Consider the following 20,696-nt stretch of genomic DNA (forward strand, 5'->3'; position numbering starts at 1 on the left):
TCAAGGACCTATTTAGTTATTACTTCCTGCTTCTTTCTGGCCCCTAGGTGGTGAGCTTGTGAGTAGTCTCCCCACCCTTGATCTGGTAGTGGTGCTTTTGTGTGTGGTGGTTGGGGGTGGGATCCGTTTTTATCATAAGAAATATTTACCAGGTGTAGTGGTACATTCCTTTAATTGCAGCACTGGAGGGAAAGACCGTTGGATCACTGTGAGCTCCAAGTTAGCCAGAACTGCACAGTGGGACACTATCTCAAAACACATATATGCAAATACATAAGTATAAATAATATTTGACGTTGTAGGAGTTTTTTAAACTTCGTACATCTTTGGAAGCGAGAATGCAAATCCTGTTTGTTACTCTTAAGGTATCTTTTTTCGGGGGAGGGAGCACTTTGTGAAACAGGGTCTTTCTGTGTAGCCCTTCCTAGAACTTGCCTAGTGTGGAACTTGTAAACCAGACTGGCCTCAAACTCAAGATATCCACCTGCCTCTGCCTCCAAATGTTGGGATTAAAGGCATGCGCCACCATGCCACTCAGGTTTCTTTTAAAAACTCTGACAGCATGAAGGTAAGAAAAAAAAAATCACTAGATTTCATCTTCAAGGATGTATGCAACAAGATGAAGGACCAAGCTAGCTTAGCACCACATACCTGCTAATCACAGTCACATTCCCAGTTCCTCCTGATTCTGTAGTTTATTCTGTGCATTGCCGTGTAGATAGCCACACAGCTTTTAGGGCATCTCAGCTTTTATTCATGGTTTCACTATAAAAGGCTCACTAAGCCCTCCATAATCTTTTGTTAGTTAAAAAACAAATATTTCCCATAAGACCACCTTCTTGTCTGTGACCTGAAATTCCCAGGAGTTGCTCTTGTGGGGGCATTTTCACACAACCCCAAGGCTCTCTTGCAGCCCATTTAGAGATGGCTGTGACATACAGGCTGAATGTCTTCTGGAATCTCAGAATAGATGGGGCAGGACAGACCTGAGTGAAAGCAGTGACAAGGCTGAGGCTCACCATTTCCTTTTCCTTTCCAGGAAAATGAGCCATGGACATGCTTATATCATGCTTTAGGGGAGTCTTGGAAACTGATTTGACCAACATGTGTTGAGTTATTGTCGTGTGTTCCTGTGGTAGTAAATTAAATTCTACGCTTTATCTCTTCACGAGAAAGGATTTTGGTGTTGTCACTAAATGTCACTTACCATTGAGGTGCCTGCCTGAAACTGGTGGCAACAGTGATGAAAAAAAGCCTTAGGTGATAGGAGTGTAGTTCAGTAGATGGAATCCAGGTACTAGAATCCATTCCTAGCACAAGGTAAAAATACAAAACAAAAGGTCCTGCTATGTTACGTAGCCCGGGCTGACATGGAACTCACCAGCCTTGAACTTGAGCTCCTGCTGTCTCAGTACATGCCACCATGCCCCACTGCATACTCTTAAAAATCATTGTATTTATTTACTTTTTAATGTTTTATATTTGTGCACGTACGTATATGGCCATATGTGTGCCACCTCGTGCATGCAAGTAGAACAATTTTTTTTTAGGAATTTTTAGTTTTAAATATGAGTGTTTTGCTTGTGTGTGCACCTCATGTGTGCCTGTTATCCTCAGAGACCAGAAGAAGATGTTGGATCCCCTAGAACTGGAGTTAACAATCGTTGTGAGGCACCATGTGGGTGCTAAGAACCAAAGCTGAGTCCTCTGCAAGAACAGCAAGTGTTCCGAACAGCTAAACTCTCTCTCCAGGCCCTAGATAGCACAACTTTTAGAAGTAGTTTTAAATGCTGTACAATTAGCAAGATATTATGCTCATTCCAAACTAGCTTCATCAATACATAAATGTGCCAACTTGCTTTTCATGGTTGATTTGATTTTGCAGACCTGAAGCTTAAGCCCAGGCCTGAGGCATGCTTGTCCAATACTCTTAATGGCCAGACTATACTACTTTGCTCTCAGACTGCACTTAAAAGTGACCTAGATTTATAAACATTTTCCCAGTGTTTCCTTTCACCCGTTTATTTGTGTGTTTGAGGTGGAGACCCAGTTTGAGCAGGGTCTGAGCAGATAAGTAGTATGGGAATGACTCAGTTGCCTACTTAGGAGATAGATGTCCTGTCCTATTGGTTTCATGGGCTGTTTCTTTCTATACACTGAAACTCATAAATATTAAGCAAAGATACTTCTGGGAACTACCTCCGCTCCCATGCCTAAAGGGAAGGCTATGCTAGACTATTTTTATTCCCTTGCCTTGGGGCTTAAAAACAAAGGACTACAATCTAGCAACCCAAGATTACCAGAGAAAAAAGCACTGTAGACCTATTCTGTCCAGTGCTTACAGCCTCTGGTCACGACTGGTCATTTAAAGTGGACTCACATCAAACTTATTTTAAAAGTTAAGAGAGGTGGCTTAGCAGGTAAAGGGGCAAGCTGCCTGGAAAGCCTGAGGACCCGAACTTTCTTAGTTGTGCTGTTCCATAATCAGCCTCATCTACTGTACGGCCCCTACTCCTTCCTCCATCTGCTAACTGCTTTGTCATCCACGGTGTTAGCTGATGTAGGCAGTCCAGGGTCATTCTGAACAGTGCCCTGGCCACAAGAGCCTCCTCTTGTTTCTCCCTTTGTATCTGTCCTTTTATCATAATGCCTCTTAACTGGGGTATGAGCCTCTAGTCCTCCATTTTTTTAAACCGCTGCCAAAATATTCTTAAAATATGGATATGATTAATTCATCCCAGGCCAAAAAAAAAAGTCTGTAAGTGGGTTTCCACAGTGGCAGGATAAAGTTCATCCCTTCCCAGATGGAACCTTGACCTCGGAGTCATTCTGCCAGCTTCATTTTGCCATTTCCCCTACTACACTCTCCCTCCTTTTTCACAATTTGCTGTATGCGCTGAGGACTCCCAGGGGAGCTTTTTTCATGGGTGAGAGAAACAAAGCAAAAGGTTTATAGTTAGATGGTGGGTGCAGGGGCGTGGGGGGAGTTGTTTCTTTTGCCAAGTAAGGACACAAAAACAATCTCAGTCATTTAATGTCTTTATCTCATTTTAAAGAGAGCTTTTCAACTTTAAAGCAAAAGCAATTTGAGTGAGTGAGTGAGTGAGTGAGTGAGTGAGTGAGTGAGTGAGTGCAAACAAACCAATGAGGGCTTTAGCATTTCTCTAGAGAAGGATGAAAATGGTAGTACTTGGGAACTCTTGCTCTCTCCACATTGTGTTCTTGTTGCCAACACTTGGCCAAAAGCTGAATCCTTTCTTCAAGTTGAGGTTTGCCTTTGTCCTACTGCCCTCATGTTCTGCACCTCTTGCCTCTGATGAGCCCCACAGCTTTAAAGCAAAGCGTTTGACTCATGGTCCACTTTCCCTTGGGTTGAATTTCACTGTGTATCTCCTCTCTTCCCAGCCTGCCAGCCAGGCCCTCTCTCGCCTCCGGGAGCTTCTGATGTCTGGAGCCTCAGTGGGCTCTAGCGCCTGCAGGATGACAGGCTCAAGTTTTCTTCCCATCTACAGTGCAGCAACAGTGCGGTACATCTTCAGCAAGTAACTTGAGCACCTGTAGCGAAGGTGCATGATTCTGTGGTTTGGATTCAAAAAGCACTACGGATGGGCCTAAAACACCTCTTCCCTTCACTCCCTCTCCATCCACTGAGCTGTGTGCTTGGTGGTTGAAGCCAGGAAATGACACTAAGTCCCTCTTTTTAAGTTCAGTTTCTTTGCCTGATGTGATTTTGACTATGAATTTGGTTTAGAACCAGCAACACATTATTTTTAATATTTCCACAAAAAAAAAAAAAAAAAAAGGCGGAACTGGAATTGCTTGTATATCTATGTCCCAAATGCTCATTCCATTAAAAATAAGCCTTGGCTTGAGGCTACAAAAATGTCACTACCACAATTAGCAGTCACTTGTAGAAGAATCATAAAAGGATTTTTTTTTCTCCTTGCCTCAGCCAGATCAGAAAACTAAGGGATAACTAACTGCAGGGAATAAAGAGGTGGCACATTTAGGATTGTTCTGTTTTTATTTTTTCTTCACATTTCTATCTTTGTTGGAAATGCTGTTACTGTGAATAGGCAGCCAGTTGTGTAGTCTATCAGACCTTTGATTTGGTTTGGTTTAACCCGAGGGAATCCATTCTTTTTCTCTACTGTTTAGTTGCCAAGGATCCAACTCAGATCAGCAGGCTTGGTGGCCTTGGAGGTGGAACCATCTTGCCCGCTCGCTGTCCTTGGTTTGGCTTTCTGAAAGTACTAGAACTATACCAGCCATAGTTTTTTGTTTTATTTTTAAAGTATTGAATTCCCTTTGGGAATATGCCAGGATATCACCAGCTTGTAATAATACTTGAGGAAATGTGCTTGTAATTGGAATTCAGTTAGGCAACTGCTGTTAACTGAATTGTATTCTGACTACTGCATAGGCATGAGTGTGCCTCGGTTTAGTGGACTGTGTTTTTGTTGTTGTGTTGATTTTTCTTTCCCAGAATTGTAATGAAGCATCTTTAAGAGCTTGTACGTTTCTTCTCAGGAGTATTCAGGGAGTACTGTAGATATTGTTTTGCAAGTTTTCTTTTCTTTGTACAGGTTGTTTCTAACTTCATAGCTGGGGAGGAGGGGCCCTGAGGGTGTTGAAGAGTGCCTGCTGTTTGCTGGTGAGGCTGAACCAGTTAGCTGGCTCCTGCTCTCCCATGGTCTCTGACTAGCCAAGTCCTGTGGGATGGAGTCCCCATGGCTGGCAATTCTGTCTAGGCTGGGAATGGAATAGCACAGTTCGTCTGGTAGAGTGTCTTTGAAAGAAATACTGGCTGTGCCCTCAAGTACTGGCACAGAAAGTGGTATTGAAGACTCAACCTGTAAGTAGCCCAGTTTCTCGCTTGTCCCTTGTATGTCACCCGCTTTCCACCCCCATTCCCTTTTCCCTGGCCTGACTTATCCTTAGTGCCTTTCTCCTCTCCTACCCAGCTCTCTTTGTCTGTGAGATTTCAAGACACTAAGGATGTTTGGACAAGGAAGTGTCCCTTATTCTTTGATTGTGCAGAGAAGCTTCATATCCCTAGAAAGATTAGCATCTTGGGGGGTGTGTGTGTGTGTGTGTGTGTGTAATTTTCTAAACAAATTATCCTCCTGTTCATCGACTGAATGCTAAGAAGACTGGAACTCTTCTTACCTTGTATGGTGGGCTACTGCACTGGGGGTGAATTCTTTCTGGTCAGTCCATGGGTACATAAGTAACAAACATAGCTTTACCAGCTGCCCCAATGGGTGCACAAGGAAGTGAGTTTTGCTGCTGTTATCCAAGCAGGCAGAGTGCTTTTGAAACTGAACCACAGAACACCCTGACACTCCCAACAGTTGAGTGGCTAAGGCTGGGTGGGTGGATTGACAAGGGATCCAGTGTGCTCTATACCATCGTGTGTGCACACAAGCATGTGCTCTTGGTTCCAGTTGCTAAAGAATAGTAGCACATATAAGTTACCTTAAGAATAGTAATATATGCAGATAGAAATAATGGCTTACACCTGTAATTCCAGTACCCAAGAGGCTGAGGTGGGGGTCATGAGTTCAAGGACAACCTCATCTTCATAGCAAGATCCTCCTTCCTTCCTTCCTTCCTTCCTTCCTTCCTTCCTTCCTTCCTTCCTTCCTTCCTTCCTTCCTTTTTTTAATAGTACGTAAGCTGTGCTTAATCTAGCTACTGTTGGATTTGTACACCTTGATGAAGATAGCTATTGTGTTTGCTCTACGCACAGCAAATACATAAGTGACCCCAGAAAGCATGCTTGTTTCTTGGGCACATCAGGTCTCACCCACATCAAGTCTCAGGCAGAAGAGATGGCTCAGTGGGTAAAGGTACCTGCCCCCACCCCTGGTGGCCTTAGCTTTATCCTCAGGACTCACATAGTGGAAGCAGAGAATCAACTCATGCAAGATGTCCTCTGACCCTCAGATAGGTACACAGACAATAAATTAAAATGTAAAAACAGTTTTAAGTGTGCTGCTCCATTGCACTGCAAGGTTGTTAAGTTTGGAGCTGAAGTGGCTGTTGGGTAGGTGTTGCTCAGACAGGAGAGGTAAGTATTTGAAACAAGTCAAACAGCCCCTCCAGACTAGCTAGAGGAAGTCTAACCCTTGGCTTTGAGTGGTCAGTAGGAGATAAAGTGTGGACTGTTAAAGGCTTGGCCCCTCCTATCACTGGATGGCAAACTGTGAAAGGAAGATAAAGATAGTGGAGATGTTCTTTTTGAACAACGGGAAAGTGCCTTTATCACGTGCTTGGTTTATGATTGCATTTCAGAAGACTGCTTGAGGTGTAGGACTGTGTTCCACTGACACGTGAAAACAATGCCATGTCTTTTTGATTCAAAATGTGCAAATCACTTCCTACTTATTTAAGTAGATATCAGCTTGGTTATCCAAATCTGTGTGTCAGGGAGATTCTTTATGCTAAGGTGTCTGACTCTTGGGATTGTCCAAGCACCCACCCAGCCAGGTCCTGGATGTTTGGGACTCTCCTAGGTCTCTGGTAGCACTGGGGTCAGGACATCCCTTTCCTCTTAGCTGTGGGTCCAATATTGTCCATAGGTATGAGGGGGAGTTTAAGGAAGGGACCTGTCTCTCTGGGGTTATCTTCCCTTTTCATTTTCTTTGTGTACTTTGTAACACTTAGTGGGAATTCAGTTCTTTGTAAAGGAGCTGCCTGTTTGGGGTGGGGCCTGTGAGGTGTGAACTGGCATTTAGAAGCCTGGCATGTTCAGCACCTGGTAGATCAACCTAAAGCAAATGAACCTGTGTGTTTTTACCAAGCAGGCCTCTTTCAGAGCCAATCAGGAGTGGGGGCAGCCCTTCACAGCTGCAGGACCAAAACCTAATTCTGGAGGCCCCACCCCCACCAGTACAGTTGCCGTGAGCTAATCATCCTCCCAATGGTCAAGGCCAGGACAGTCAGGACCAGACTTCCTTGAGTACTGCATTAAATCTCCTCAAGCCTGGCCTTAATCCTGGGCCTGACCAGGCTCCCGGTACTCAGAATATGCCATGATTTCCTGACATATGGTCTCTTAGGAGGGACAAGCCTTGCCCCATGGTAGTCACATATGCTTTCCAGTGATTTTTGACTTGCTAGTGTGTATAATCAGTACTCACCAGTCACTATTTTCTCAGAGTATTTGTTCGCCTTCACACATGCAGCGGTGAATTCTTTTCTTAGAGGGGAAATTAGGGCTATGGGGACAGGAAAGACCATCTGTTCCTTGCACAGAGGGCAGCCCATCAGGTCCCTGGGAGTTAGAGCATGTCACTTCCCCGGCACAGTCACTCTCAGCTGACGGTTGGTAATGTCTGATTGCCCACTGTGAGATTTTGACCACAGCTGACCACTTTTCCAATGGGCAAATGAAAGATGGGACTCTCCCCCTTCCACTGCCTTCTGGAAGCAGCCAGGGGAGGAGCAATTCAGACAGCAGTTTTATCTTCCCCCAAATCATTTTGGTTTTCCAAGGAGTGTCGTCCTGCAACTGCCCTGAATTCTGGGAATGTGCAGCTCCCTCTGATCTGGGGTTAACCACCTGCCCTAGGGTTGCTTAGTTGCCCTGGCTCCTCCTGGGGGAAGAAGGAAGATTCCTGATTCTGCTGCGCCCTTTCCCCAGCATATGAGAAAGGCCAGCCTGAGACCTCGGGGCTCAAGAAAGAGTTGCAGGATATTGCCCAAAATTCTGCAAACTGCTACTGAACTTTACCCCAGCTTTCCCCCCAAGCTGTAAATGTAACAGGATCCTTAGTTCTATTTCAGAGAAGTGCCCAGAACAGTCAGATCACTGCAGTCCAGTTGCAGACCTAACAAGTTGCTGGGTGTTAGCAGCACCAGGTTTAGATGCTGCAGTTGAAAGAGAAAGGGCCATGTTGGGGAATACAAGGAAGAAACAGCCATGGCCCTGTCTTATGTGGGCGCCAGAAGTACTTCCTTGGTTTAGCAAATGCGGAGCGGAGCAGGATTTGTTTCAGCAGTGCACGAAACCGGATGGGTTTTATTTCCTGCTTGCCATGCAGTGTGGCGAGAGTCGACAGCTGCTCTGCTCTTTGCTGTCAGTGGGATTGCATTTGTGATAAGCCAACTTACTTATTGTTAATTGTCTCACTTGTGGGCTGAGACAGGATTTTTAACAACAAAGATCATCACATTGGGATGTTGTCGGAGCTTTACCAATCTAATAAGAGAAGCTGGTAGGCAGCTTGAGGTAGACAGACTCAGCACCATGGGGAGGGGTCAGGGACTGTTGAGTGAAGAATATTGAGTGAGGAAGCTTAGTGTCATTTGCTCAGACTGGGGGTGCGTTACTGTTTCCCATGTATTTTTTAAAAATAATCTATAAGTGTTTATTTTATGTGCATTGGCATTTTGCCTGCATGTATGTCTGTGGGACGGTGTCCGATCTTAGGGTTACAGACAGTTCTGAGCTGCCATGTGGGTGCTGGGAATTGAGCCTGGGTCCTCTGGAAGATCAATCGCTGCTCTTACCTACTGAGCCATCTCTTCAGCCCCCTCCCATATTTTTAATAATTCCACTTCACTCTCTGATCAGCAAATGGAGGCTCAGAAATATGTTACACGTCAGCCAGAAGAATCATAATCTGGTCAGCTTTTTAAAAATTATTTTCTTAACATTGGTGTGTCTAGTTGGTTACCTACTCTATTTGAATACACCCAGATGAAGCAGGCTTACGACTAACCTCACTGGGCTTCATGCCATCCAGTGACTGTTCTCTCTTAAAGCCCTGGTTTAAAGCTGGCAAGATGGCCCAGCAAATAAAGTTGCCTGCTTCCAAGCACGAAAAAAACCTGAGTTCAACTCCCAAGAATTCATGATCAACAGAGAGCCATCTCCTATAGGTTGCCCCCTGCCCTCCAAACACCATAAATATATGTTTTGGTTTGTTCTTTTGTTTTTAGAAAGCCCAGACCAGAGCTAGCCAGTAAACAGCCTCCCTCCACTGGTCTGCTTCTGTTCCTGCTTTCAGGTTCCTGAACTGATTTCCTTCAGTGATGAACTATTACCCAGAACCATAAGATGAAATAAACACACCCTTCCCAACAAACAAAGAGCCCTAGCTTAAAGAATCATGGGCCCTGGCACAGGTTCTTTGTGTCTTCCGTCGTTCTTCAATCTTTTCCTGGTGGAACTGTGGAATGAGTTCATTCACCCTTTCTCCAGCTTCATTTTTCTACTACCTTGGTTTCCCCGTCCTTTAGCTTGCTCATTTTCTTCACCTGAAGGATTTTTTTTTCCCAATGGTTTTTCTGGTGTCTTATAAGTACAAGAATCTTGAAGTCACAGAATCCTGGGTTAGAGACCTGTTCCATCCCACAAGAGCAGTGTAGCATTAGCAGATAATAGTCATTACCGTAAAGGAGTTGGAGGAGTATTAAATACATATAAACTGCTTACTGCATTGCTGGCATAGAGGTTCTGTCTCAGGAAAAACCCCCAGTTCTCTGTAAATATCATACTTGAATACAAGCAGGCCTCTGGTGTACGTGTAAATTGAACCTTGTTTTCTGTGACTCACAGCCTTGTCTTTTCCACTTTTAAATTCTACAACCCAGGTACACTGTCAAGGCTCTCCCTAGCCTTTCCTGTACTGTTATTACCTGATAAGCCAGATTGCTCTGGATTGTGGGGTAGGGTGGGAGTCAAGCTTAGCCCCTACCCTAGACCTGGTGGCTGTGACTGCAGGTGGGCAAGGACATTTCTCTCTGTCTTGCTCTCCTGTCCATGTGGGCATTCTTTGTACAGGTACAGACCACCTTGACCTCTTACCCCCTCTCCCCCAGCTGCTTGGTAGAGAATGATGCAGACTTCTGCTAAGCTGGTCAAGAAAGTGATGAAATACCAATTCCTAGTGGTCAAGCAGAAAAACAATGTTCAGGAAAAGTCTGGCCTGCCTGGGGAGAGGGCCAGGGACTTGTTCTTCTCACAGCCTGGTGCCAAGAGCCACCCGTGTTCCCCTCCCAGGGGTGGGTGACAAATGGCTGCCAGGTGGCAGCTGCATCTTGGCCTTGCGAATTTGGCAGTTGTTTGATCCTGTCTGTGAGACCCGCTCCTGGGAGAAGAGCTGCAAGGAGTGGAGTCAGCGTCTTCAGTGCAGTGCACTTGCAGGGGAGCCTGTGATCAGGGAAGGCGCTGCCTACTTCCTTCCCATAAAGAAGCAAAGAGACACTGGGAGAAGAGGGACTACGGTGATCCGATTCAGTCCGCCACCTACCAGAAGAGCTCTGTCGCACCAACAGTTCACATTCTGTTTTTGTTTTTCATCTTTATGGTGCTAGGGATAGAACTCAGGGCCTCACAGATGCTAAACAGGCACTGAGCTGTGGAAGGAGTGTTCTCCGTTCACTCTGCCTCCCACCCTCCTTCCCTAGCTAAATAGGCACAGCTCAGTAGATCCTGAGCTAATGCTGAAACCATAGAAGCAACAGTCTTGCTCCTTAACTCCCCTCTTCCCCTTCATGCTTTGTTACACATTACTATTGTCCAGAAGTGGCAGGGAAAAAGGCAAAGGAGGTTTGTCCAGGTCCACGAAATCCTGGCCAAAGGGCTTAAGTCTCAGACTGAATTTTCAAGGAGTAGCATAGGCTTGAAGAAGACTATTTGCTGGAGAAGTAGCCTTTAGAATCCAGGACTGCAGGTCACCCATGCATTGCAGTCCAGCCCTACCCTGTCTGAACCTTCTGTCACAGACCTTGTGTAACGACTTCCTTTTCCTTTCTCTTACTTAGTAGTAGTAAGTAAGCTCAAAGTTAGGACTGGATTCTGAGTCTCTGCCTCTGTGCCTTGGTGTTTGTCAGGAGCTCTGATAGGCCAGCGGCTGTCAGAAAGGTTGTGTAAATCCTTGCAGGTTTTGACCTTGCTGTTGACCTTCATGACCTGGTTCTCAGGCAGACTGAGTAGAGCTCCCTAGAGAGCTGTGAGGACAGGCTGCAGGTCTTCCCTCAAAGGTGTAAGTCTGAGGTAGAGCTGACAGATTTTTATCTCTGGTGAAAGGCTAGGTTGTAGGTAATTCCTAACTTAAAATTTTCAACTTGGGTAATTTTTTGATTCTTTATATAAAGTTAACATACAATCAGTAGAATGCATACTTGGGATTTTGAGTTTGGATCTTCCCTCTGATTAGCAGTGGTCTGATCCTTTCTCTTGCTGCTGGCCAGAGAGCGAGGGTTTCCATTCAGCCCTTCAGTTGTGAGTGGGGACAGCTGATACTCTGCAATGCGCTATGTATGTTAGTAAGCGTGGGTGTTCAGTCTGTCAGGGGCATGAAATGCATTTTTAGTGTCATTGGGTTTGTTGGGATGGAGCCCCATATTAGATTGAGGAGCTCCTGTGCGCTTTAGGGTGGCAGTGTTCACATGTCAGCTGCAGTTAAACATCATGCTGACCAGATAAAATTACTGGTAAGAGTTCCTTTAAATTATGTTTGTCTAGTTAATCTATGTTATCTACTACTATCTTCTGCCCTGTACTATATTTAAAGAGACATTTGTTGGTGTGTGGTGTGGGAATGTATTATATATACTATGTACATGCAGTTGGCCTTAGAGGCCACAAGAGGGTAATAGATCCCTTGAAACTGGAGTTACCAGCAGTTGTGAGCCCTACTATGTGGGTCCTGGGAACTGAACCAGGGCCCTCTGCGAAATGCAGCCAGTGCTGTTAACCATTGAGCTATCTTTCCAGCCCCTGTCTCCTACTACTAATATACATACTTGGTTGGTTTGTTAATTTGCCACAGATATCTGCCCTACAGTCTAGGAGTGTGGACTCCTCTTAGCCAAGCCTGTGGAAGTAGGCATAACCTGGAAGATTTGTATCCTGTTGATGGATCAGCTGGAATCCACAAGGCTGGGCCATGACATAATTCAGGTTGAGCTGTGGAACTTCCTTTTAGCCTCCATGAACAGGGAGGCCTGGGTCCCTTTGCATAGCAAAGGAATGTGTCTCAGCCTTTGAAGGCCAGCCCTGCCTCATTCCTTTGACCAAGGGCAGAGAAGAAGAGGAAGGGGAGTATTCCCTTTTCTTGCCCAGGTACAGATGAGAAATGAAAGAAAGGGCAGAAGTGACTCAAGCTAAGATTGTGGGAAATCCGGCCAAGGGAGTGCACCTGTGCTTCCAAGCCTTTTGCCAGGAGTCACACATTTTGTCCAAAAGAAACTTAATAGAGTTGAGAGACAATAGCCATTGGACTTGTGCTCCCAGGTCTCCCAGGTACGGTCACCTACTGTTTCAGGGGTATATACAACTTCACCCCTAACCAGCCATCTCATTTACATAGCAAGGTTAATCCTCAGAGGTATCACTTGATGGTGCTGTTTTTTATTAAATATGATGGCAGAGTAGCCATGTGTCTTAGGGTTTGGAATGAAAAGGCCTTGTTCCATGAGAAATAAGGAGGTTAGGGGGAAGAAACTGAGTAGAGTGGTAGTCGTGGGTACTGGTGGGCGACAAGGCCCGAAGTCAAACTTGGGCTAAAGCATGGATGCCCTTTGAGTGACAGGTTGAAGAGTGCACATTCTGTAGACTTCAGGAAAGAAGTAGAGAAGACAACGAAAGAGCAAGATCAGCATGTTTCTTTCATTCCTGGATGGCCACCTCGCCTTCAGGCTTGTCTCTTGAACTTGGTCTGTGTAAAAGCAGGCCCATTTCTTAGCAACCCATCTTTACTCAAGAGAAAGCAATACAGAGTTGGCTATATGCTCAGTTAAGCTACGTAATGCTTTAGCCAACTTCATTTTACCAAAGTCAGTGTCCATGGGTTGCCACCCTGTCCAAGCCATAGCCTCACTCCTAAGCCGAGAAACACATTGACTTCCTGGAACTCAAGAGAGCCATCATCCCAGCTGTCTCAGCCTTCAGAGCACATACAGGCCATCCTAGTTAGCAAACACGGGTTTGTCTTGGGCTTGGGGTAGGCAGGCTTGGACATGGTGGAACATCTAGTCAAGGTAGTCAGTCCACAGCCTAGACCACCCTTTAGAGGCTTTCTGTAGTTTGTCAGGTGCCTCAGTCATTTTCGTACCTGAACTTCTGTTCTTTCTACTTTGTAGCTTGTTCCAGATTGGCTTGAACTGGCCAGGTCAGCTCTCTCCTCACTCATCCTTTGAATTTATGGATGTTATAGGGGCCTACATTGCAGCTGCAGCCTTTTCAGTCAAGTGTTAGAAAGGCCAAGGCCTCTGCTGTCATCCTAGGCATCTCAACTTACTCCATATTTGCTGGAAGCCTGAGGACAGATTTTAGATTTCATCTTCAGAAGACGGGGTGCCGCCCTTTACTTCTAAACCATCCTTTCTTTTATCTTCCATCTCTCTGTTGCTATCTCCCTGGACCTGGAGACAGGCTCCTTAATCTTCTCTTTCTGGCTTTACATAGCATTGTCCCTTATCTGGGGGGTGGAGAGTGGAGCTGGCCTTCCCCTGCCCCTCCTCCTCCCAGAGGGACTTCTGCCTTCTGTAAGATATCTTGCCTCTTTGACTTTGCACAAGACTTCTGGGAAGGAAAATACAGATACTCAGCATTCCAGACCCACCTCCAATTGCTGTAGACAGTCTTTGTAACCTTCTCTCTTCTGTGACATAACTAGCAATAACACCCCCATGTCACCCCCTTTTTTTCCTCAAGGTGGTGATAGAGGTAAGGGGTATTCTTTGAAAAGCTGCCTTTTTGTGCTTTTCCATCCTCCCAGCTTTATGACTCCCTTAGCCTAGTGGAACTCAAAACAAACAGGGAGGTGGCTCTTGTTATTCAGCTGAATTGGATACTAACATTATCCAAATCATTTACTTCCAAGGTCAAAGGATGCAGTTTTTAGAATCAAGTCTCAGTCTGACCCTGTGCTTTGAGTGTATCCCTTCCTGGTTGGTTCTTTGTGTTTGTGGGAAGCTACTTGCACTTGCCTGCTTTTTTAAGTGTGTAATGAAGAGAGAAGGAATGGGTCTAAATTTTAATGGGATTTTTAGGTTCTGGAAATTTTTAATTCCTGACATTTGTCTCTGACTCTGAAGCTTGCTTTTAGTTGACTTTACTTGAGGACCCTGACAGTTAACTGAAGTATAGGAGGAGCTGCTCCTTTCTAGACCCTGCTTTTTAAAATTGTGTGCACTCTTTCTTACCCTTGATGGGTTTGCTTGTTGTTCTTCAGTGCTGGTCATTGAACCCAGGGCCTCAGCATGTTAGATAAATACACCACCATGAAAGTTTCACCCACAGCCTCCAGTTACTTTTAAAATGAATACAATCAAGGAAAGCTTGCTTAACTTTTTTTTTTTTTTTTTTTTTTTTTTTTTTTTGACAGTGGCATAAGTGGAAGGGATAAATCCAAGCCCCACCTTTTTTTCTTTAAGGTCATGTAGCAACAGTAAAACAAAGATCCTTACTGAGCTGTCTCTAGATAGACTTCTCCCATTACCAAGTGTATGAATATTTCTTTGGAAGGATTTTGTGGTTTTCTTTACCTCGAGAAGTACTGGGTTGTATCAGGTGGCTCTAGGCATGAGGGTCTCCATGGCTCATTGAGCGCCTTACCTGTGAGTTGTTCCTTGTTTCCCAATACTCTAAGATCTAAAGAACTTTTCAAAGAGGCTAAGGTAAAGAATGAAATCACTGAAGTAAAAAAAACAGGACTGCTGGAGGAATCCTGGCATCAAAACCCTCCCAGGAACTGCTTGTGGCAGCAAAGGGTGATGGAGTTTCTCATCCACACAGACCAGTCCTGCTTGGGAGCAGTTTGTAGGTGATTCGTCAAAATGAGCTGTGAGATGATAGCTGTCTGGCACATGTGCGCAGCTTGTTTCCACATGCTCTGAAAGCAAATAAAGTGAGAAGATGTGCGGGACAACTGCATCTTGGCATTCTTGTTTATGTGTCCCCCAACCCGCTTTGTGGTAGTCAGCAAGGAACCCAGAGCTCCTGCACATGCTAGGCAGGTGCTGGCCCACTGAGCATACTCCAGCCCTTACTCTGCCTCCTAAGGTTTTTTTCTCCTGTGTTGCACTCTTTACTTCAGCTGAGAAATGCTGTGTTGAGAGCAAGAGGCAGCGTGCTGCCTTCCAGCTTTCTCTGTGCTGAGGAGCAGACCCAGCCCTCAGATTGCTGTTTTCATGGCCTGTTTCTGGTAGCACCAAGAGCTGTTTCTCTTTTCTTCCTATATGCTAGGGGATCACCTGAAATCTGTTCAGCCATTTTTGTGTCTTGTTGGTGTTCATGGTGCTAGGCCTAAAACCACCAGGGCCTCACATGCTGGGCAGGTGCTTTGCCATTGTGCATCCATTCTAGTACTATTACCATGCTGCTAGGATGCTCAGAGCTTCACCTCGGGCCATCAGCCTGAGCATTCTCATGTGTTCTTGTGCTCAGCATCGATGGAATGTAGGATATGCTTTGGTAGAGGTAAAGACTGTCCTGGCTATTGAAAGCACACTCAGTTTCAGCAGCACCTGAGTACATTCTGGTGGAATCAGCTAACAGCTTGCCTGCAGCTGCAGACAGGGGGTGGGAATTGCCCTCATCATGGTGACACTGAGTAGCAGAAACAATAGAGAGGAAGAATTGTTCCTCCTTTTAATGTTACCTTCTATTATCTTTTCAGGTTGTTCCAACTCATTGTTCCAGAGGTGGTGGCTTTGAGGTGTGACCCTGCTCACATTTGGGCCCAGTCCTCACAGCTCCTCAGTAGAACAAAGAAAACAGGTCAGTTACTCTATAGGTTTCCTTGAGTCACAACAGTGGTGAGTGAGTCTTCTGTGCACTCCCTTTCCTATCTTCGCTTTGAATTGCCCTGCTTCTTTTCCAAGCCCATCTGTCCTGTCTCACACCCTATCCTCCTCCCCACACCTTATCCATTTTCTTCTAAAGATATAGAACAAAATCAGGTTAAAATTGTAGCTGCAACTTCTGGTTCTTCTTGATCTGTTGAGTCTGTGGTATGGATTGAGGAGTCTCAGGATGCCCAGGATTTATCACACCAAGCAAAACTTCAGACACTTCTCTTTCCTCTTCCTTTCCTCCCCACTCCCAGATCCAAGCTGCAGGTTCAAAACTAGGGCAGTAAAACTGAAACCATCAGCCTGATGCTGTCAGTCAATCACTTTTGTGACTTGGGAGCTTCATCTGGGGTCCTGCATTCTCTGATTCGAGTTGGAGATGTTTGTATTAAAACAGGGCCAGTGATTTTTATTTTAAAGATGTTTGTGTATGTGTGTGCATGTCTGTCTCTGTGTAGGTCAAAGGACAATCTATGATTATCAGTTCTCTCCTTTTTGTCATGTGGGTCTTGGGGATTGAAATCAGGTTGTCAAGCTTGGCAGCAAGAGCCCTTAGCCATAGAGCCATCTCAGCAGGTTTATCATATTTATTTTTGTTTAAAATCTCAAATGAGCTTAATTGCAATACATCTTCACAAAAGAGTGAAACCAGAAAGATCTTATGCCAGACTATACTTAGGTATGTTTGTATGTACTAATTTTTAACAAATTACAAATTAATCCATGGTCTGCATAACTTCTTTGAAGAGACTAATAAAATATTCTAGTATGTGGGAGTCCAGGAGGCCAGCCTGGCTTACAACAGAAAGACTTGTCTCTCAAAAAACAAATAAAAGCTGTATTGATGACTCAGAAAAGAAAAGGGGGGCGGGGGGTAGTGCTGAGACTAAAGACCATCATCTAAACTTGGTATAAATTGGTAGAAAGATTTGTTTTCACAGTAACAGAATTATAGTGACCATTTCTAGTTCAACTATCTTGAACTTTTCTGTAAATTAAAAATACAGAGGAGAGCTGGATGTGGTGCGTGTGCCTTTAATTTTAGCAATTGGGAGGCAGAGGCAGGTGGAATTGTGTGACTTGAAGGCCAGCTTGGTCTACAAATTGAGTCCAGAACAGCCAAGGCTACCCTATCTCAAAAAAAAAAAAAAATGCAGAAGAGAATATTTAAAAGAGGTGAATGAATTTGTGAGCAAATGCATATTTATACATGATGATTGCTTACAGCAGAAACTGATGATATATTTGTCAGCAATCTATTAAAGAAGTACTTGTCTACGTTCTTCTATACATGCACTCCTGTCTTCATGTTTTTCCTCAAGAAACCATCCAGAAGCTGTTCATTTTTAATAACTTTAAGTGATCTGATAGCATGAGGGAAGCTTCATGAAAAGGCAACAGTTCAGGTTTGTGTTTTGTTTCTTCCCTTGAGGTAGAGTGGGTCTGCTCGCCGTCCTCCTTTCTTCTTCCTCCCCTGGAGTTGCTGTTCCTCACTGGATTTCAGGCGCCTACTAGAAGATCCACCTCCAAAGACCAGTAGCTTATAAATTTGAGAATTAAGTTTCTAATGCAAACCTTTGAGGGAACACATCAGAGCAAAATGTGGGGCACATTTTGTCTTTTGAGGAGAGGTGTTGGGGATTGAATTTAAAGCCACTACTGAGTGACTCCCATATTTTGTGTTTTGATATTAAAGTTCAGGAATAAAGTAGATTTTGATGTGGCTTGGGTTATGCATTTCGTTTTGGTCATTTGTTTCTCATCACCCAGGCATCTTCTTGATGTGACCTAATATTGTCACACCTGACTCTGAGCTCTTGGGGGATGAGAAAGGAATCAGGTCAAGTGGGGTCTGTGGAGTATAAAAACAAATGGTGTGAAATAGTAGCCAAGAAAGAGTAAACTATGGTAAAAATTCCTTGGCTGTTGAGAGTGTGTGAGGCAGCACTGGAGGGGATGTTAGGGTGAAAACCCACATCACACAGTTTTATAAGAAAAGATTACTTACTTTGTCCTCCTTGTATTTTGTGAGTATAACAATCTGAGATCACAGGAAATGGTTCCACATTTTTCTTACTAAGCAAAAAGACTGAATCTGTTTTCTTTTCTGAGATAGAGTCTCTTTACCTAGCCTAGCCTTGCACTGCATTTAGATTCTCAAACTCTGTTTCCTATGTCTGGGGTTACAAGCATGTGCCATTTACTGCCAGTCAGTACTAAGTCATTTTCCTTGATGAATTAACTGCTCCAATGTCTCCTGTTTCTCTTCCAGTGTAAAAGAGTAATACCAAGAGAAGAAAAAGGACTCAGAGAGCCATTCCCTACTCCATGTGGATGACGGCTGTAGCAAGGGACAAAAAAAATGGAGGTAATTAACAGGTGACATAGTTCTTTTTTTCCATTTTATAACTTCTAGGTTACTTACTTTTTTTTTTTTTTTTAAAGAACGTGCCTTTTAATGTTGGTTTTAAATTTAGTTATAATTACAGCAGTGTTGGCTTCTATAGAAATGCCGTACACAAACTTTTTAAATCACTGCCTTGTAGCCATGAAGTCAGAGGAAATGTGAAGTTTCCCATCAGCTATTACTTAACTCTAAAACATTTAAATAGAAGAAAGCAAGTACAGAGTATAGGGAAGGTGATGGCCTCTTCAAACTCTGCACGCAAGGATTAGGGAAAGCTTGGGATAGGGAGGTGGCACACTGGAGAAGTGCTTGTTATGTCAGTGTGAGTGTCAAAGTCTGAATCTCCAGCACCCACATTAAAAAGACACACACACACACACACACACACACACCATAACCCAGTGCTGTAGTGCTGTTCGGGAGGCAGAGACAAGATCCTTACGCAAGTGGGATAGGTAGACCCCCCCAAACCAGCAAGTTCTGGGTTCGGTCTGAGACACTTCCTCAGTACATAAAGTCAGCAGCTGTCAAGGAAACTATACATATGCACACATAAGTGAAGGGAGCTGCTTCGGGTAGCTTGAGTTCTACGGGCGGTGTGCACTTAAAAAGGAAGCAGATTGATTACAACAGGGAGCAGAAAGGTTAAACTGTTTTGGAACTGGTTGTGGTGGCTCACACCTGTAATCTCTACATTTGAGAGCCTGAAGCAGGAAGGTCGGGGGGTTCTGAGTCATCCTTGGCTACATAGTGAGTTTGTTTGGTCAGCCTGGGCTACATAGCAAGCTCTTCTTTTAGAAAACAAACCAAAAATAAATCTTTTTAAGTTCTATTCTGAGTATGGGCTGAACTAGGAAAACAGTGTTGGGCATTTCTTTCTCCCTGTTACAATGGTAGCTGTGATTAGCCTACATGACTGTGACAAGCCTAAATATTCTCACGAGAACATCGGTCATTTCTGTTTTTCAGTTCTATAGCAGAGACTTCTTAGAAGCATAAAACCCTGTCCCAATGACGTCAAATTCGCCCGTTGGTTTAGAAGGCTCAGACCTGTCTTCCATCAACACCATGATGTCAGCAGTAATGAGTGTATCGAATATCACTGAGAATGGTGGGAGCCCCCAGGGTATCAAGTCCCCCATGAAGTCTCCAGGACCAAATCGGATTGGCAGAAGGAACCAGGTAAGGATCTGGATTGGGTTGTGGCCACCGATGGCTTTCATCTTGTGAGAATGTAGGGGAGAAGTTCCCAAGCTACCTAAGAGGAAATCCTGTTCACATTCTGAATTAAAGATATACCCAAAGGCCGCCATCATTTTTTACTATTTATATCCTTGCATGGTGGACATCTTTTCTGCCATTCTATCTTTCTGGGAAAACACCCTTATTCTTTGCCATGTGATTTGTCTTAAACACAAGCTTATGTTTAAAAGAATGAATATGACTGCCTCTGCTATGATGTGGTTTCTTTCCTTTTAACACAGCTGATTAATTATTTTTATTCTGAGCTAGCTCCTTGATCTCCCCCCCCCCCCCCCCGCTACCCCTTTTAAGTATCTTCAGATTGGGGGACAAGTTTCTATTCAGAATTCAGCTTTCTAGTTTTAAAGAGAGTTGATTTCAGCCTCAGAGAATCCCCATTTAAGATCCATCAAATGGAAAGGGCTTGTGCTCAGTTGGTTCATAGCAGGGCAAGGCCCTCAGTTCAATCTATTTAATCCTCTTGAATTTTCAGCGGTCACAGGATCAGGAGAGGTTGGAAAGAGTGATTGCATAAACAGAAATTGGGAGGAACGAGTGCTGATAAAAAAGCCCCTGTCTCCTCTACTGGGAACATGGTATTGTCTTTGTCAGTTAATGAACACAGGGGGCACTTCAGAAAAGTTGTTGCTGTCATGATAGCGACATTTTTAACAAGGTAATAAGGGGGCAAAGAGCAAACAATTCTCAGTCCATCTCTGAAATTGTATAGTATAAATTGACTTCCCTGTTAGTTTCTTGTTCCATGTGGCATATATAGTCACACTAAACCTTGTTGGGAGACAAGGCGTTTTTCTCAGCTTGTCTGGGAGCCAGAATGGACAAGAGAACAGACCTGTTGGGGCCTTTGTGAACTGATCACTGTTTTTGCATAGACTTTTCTCCGAGCACATCGTGCTGGATTTTGATAAACCCTCAGGTTTTTAGTTCAGTGTGCCCTCTCGGAAATGGCAGCAGCCCCATGTTTCCTACAGCTTGTAAGTATGCACGCCTCTATTCCTCACCTCAAGCCTGAGGACTCAACAGAGCTCAGCAATGTTTGAGGCTTGTAGCATTGATAACTTTCTTTTTTTCTCTCTCTCTCTCTCTTTCTCTTTTCCCCTGCCTTCGTGTGCTTCTCTTCCTGTGGGCGCCTAAGGAAAATACTCAGCCCGAGTACAGAAGGAGCACTAGCCCTGGGAAGAACAGGTTTATTTCCACGCTCCTATGCCTGTAT

At 44.4% G+C, this 20,696-nt stretch overlaps 1 protein-coding gene across 11 annotated transcripts in view; it reads left to right on the forward strand.

Moving 5' to 3' along the window:
* The window catches only part of Rreb1 (ras responsive element binding protein 1), a 126,639-nt gene that overhangs the window by 46,347 nt on the left and 59,596 nt on the right, over positions 1-20,696 (forward strand). For 10 of the 11 annotated variants that reach the window (XM_055595112.1, XM_055595106.1, XM_055595116.1 and 7 more), the window contains 3 exons: positions 15,639-15,739; positions 18,086-18,181; positions 19,190-19,402. In XM_055595112.1, coding sequence (XP_055451087.1) covers positions 19,232-19,402 — 171 coding nt within the window. In that variant the 5' untranslated portion in view covers positions 15,639-15,739; positions 18,086-18,181; positions 19,190-19,231. Of the gene's footprint in view, positions 1-15,638; positions 15,740-18,085; positions 18,193-19,189; positions 19,403-20,696 lie in introns of all 11 variants that reach the window. The other variant, XM_055595115.1, reaches the window with a different exon arrangement.

Source organism: Psammomys obesus, unplaced genomic scaffold (assembly GCF_907164565.1).
Source record: "Psammomys obesus unplaced genomic scaffold, mPsaObe1.curated_primary_1811, whole genome shotgun sequence".
Classification (NCBI taxonomy): Eukaryota; Metazoa; Chordata; class Mammalia; order Rodentia; family Muridae; genus Psammomys; species Psammomys obesus.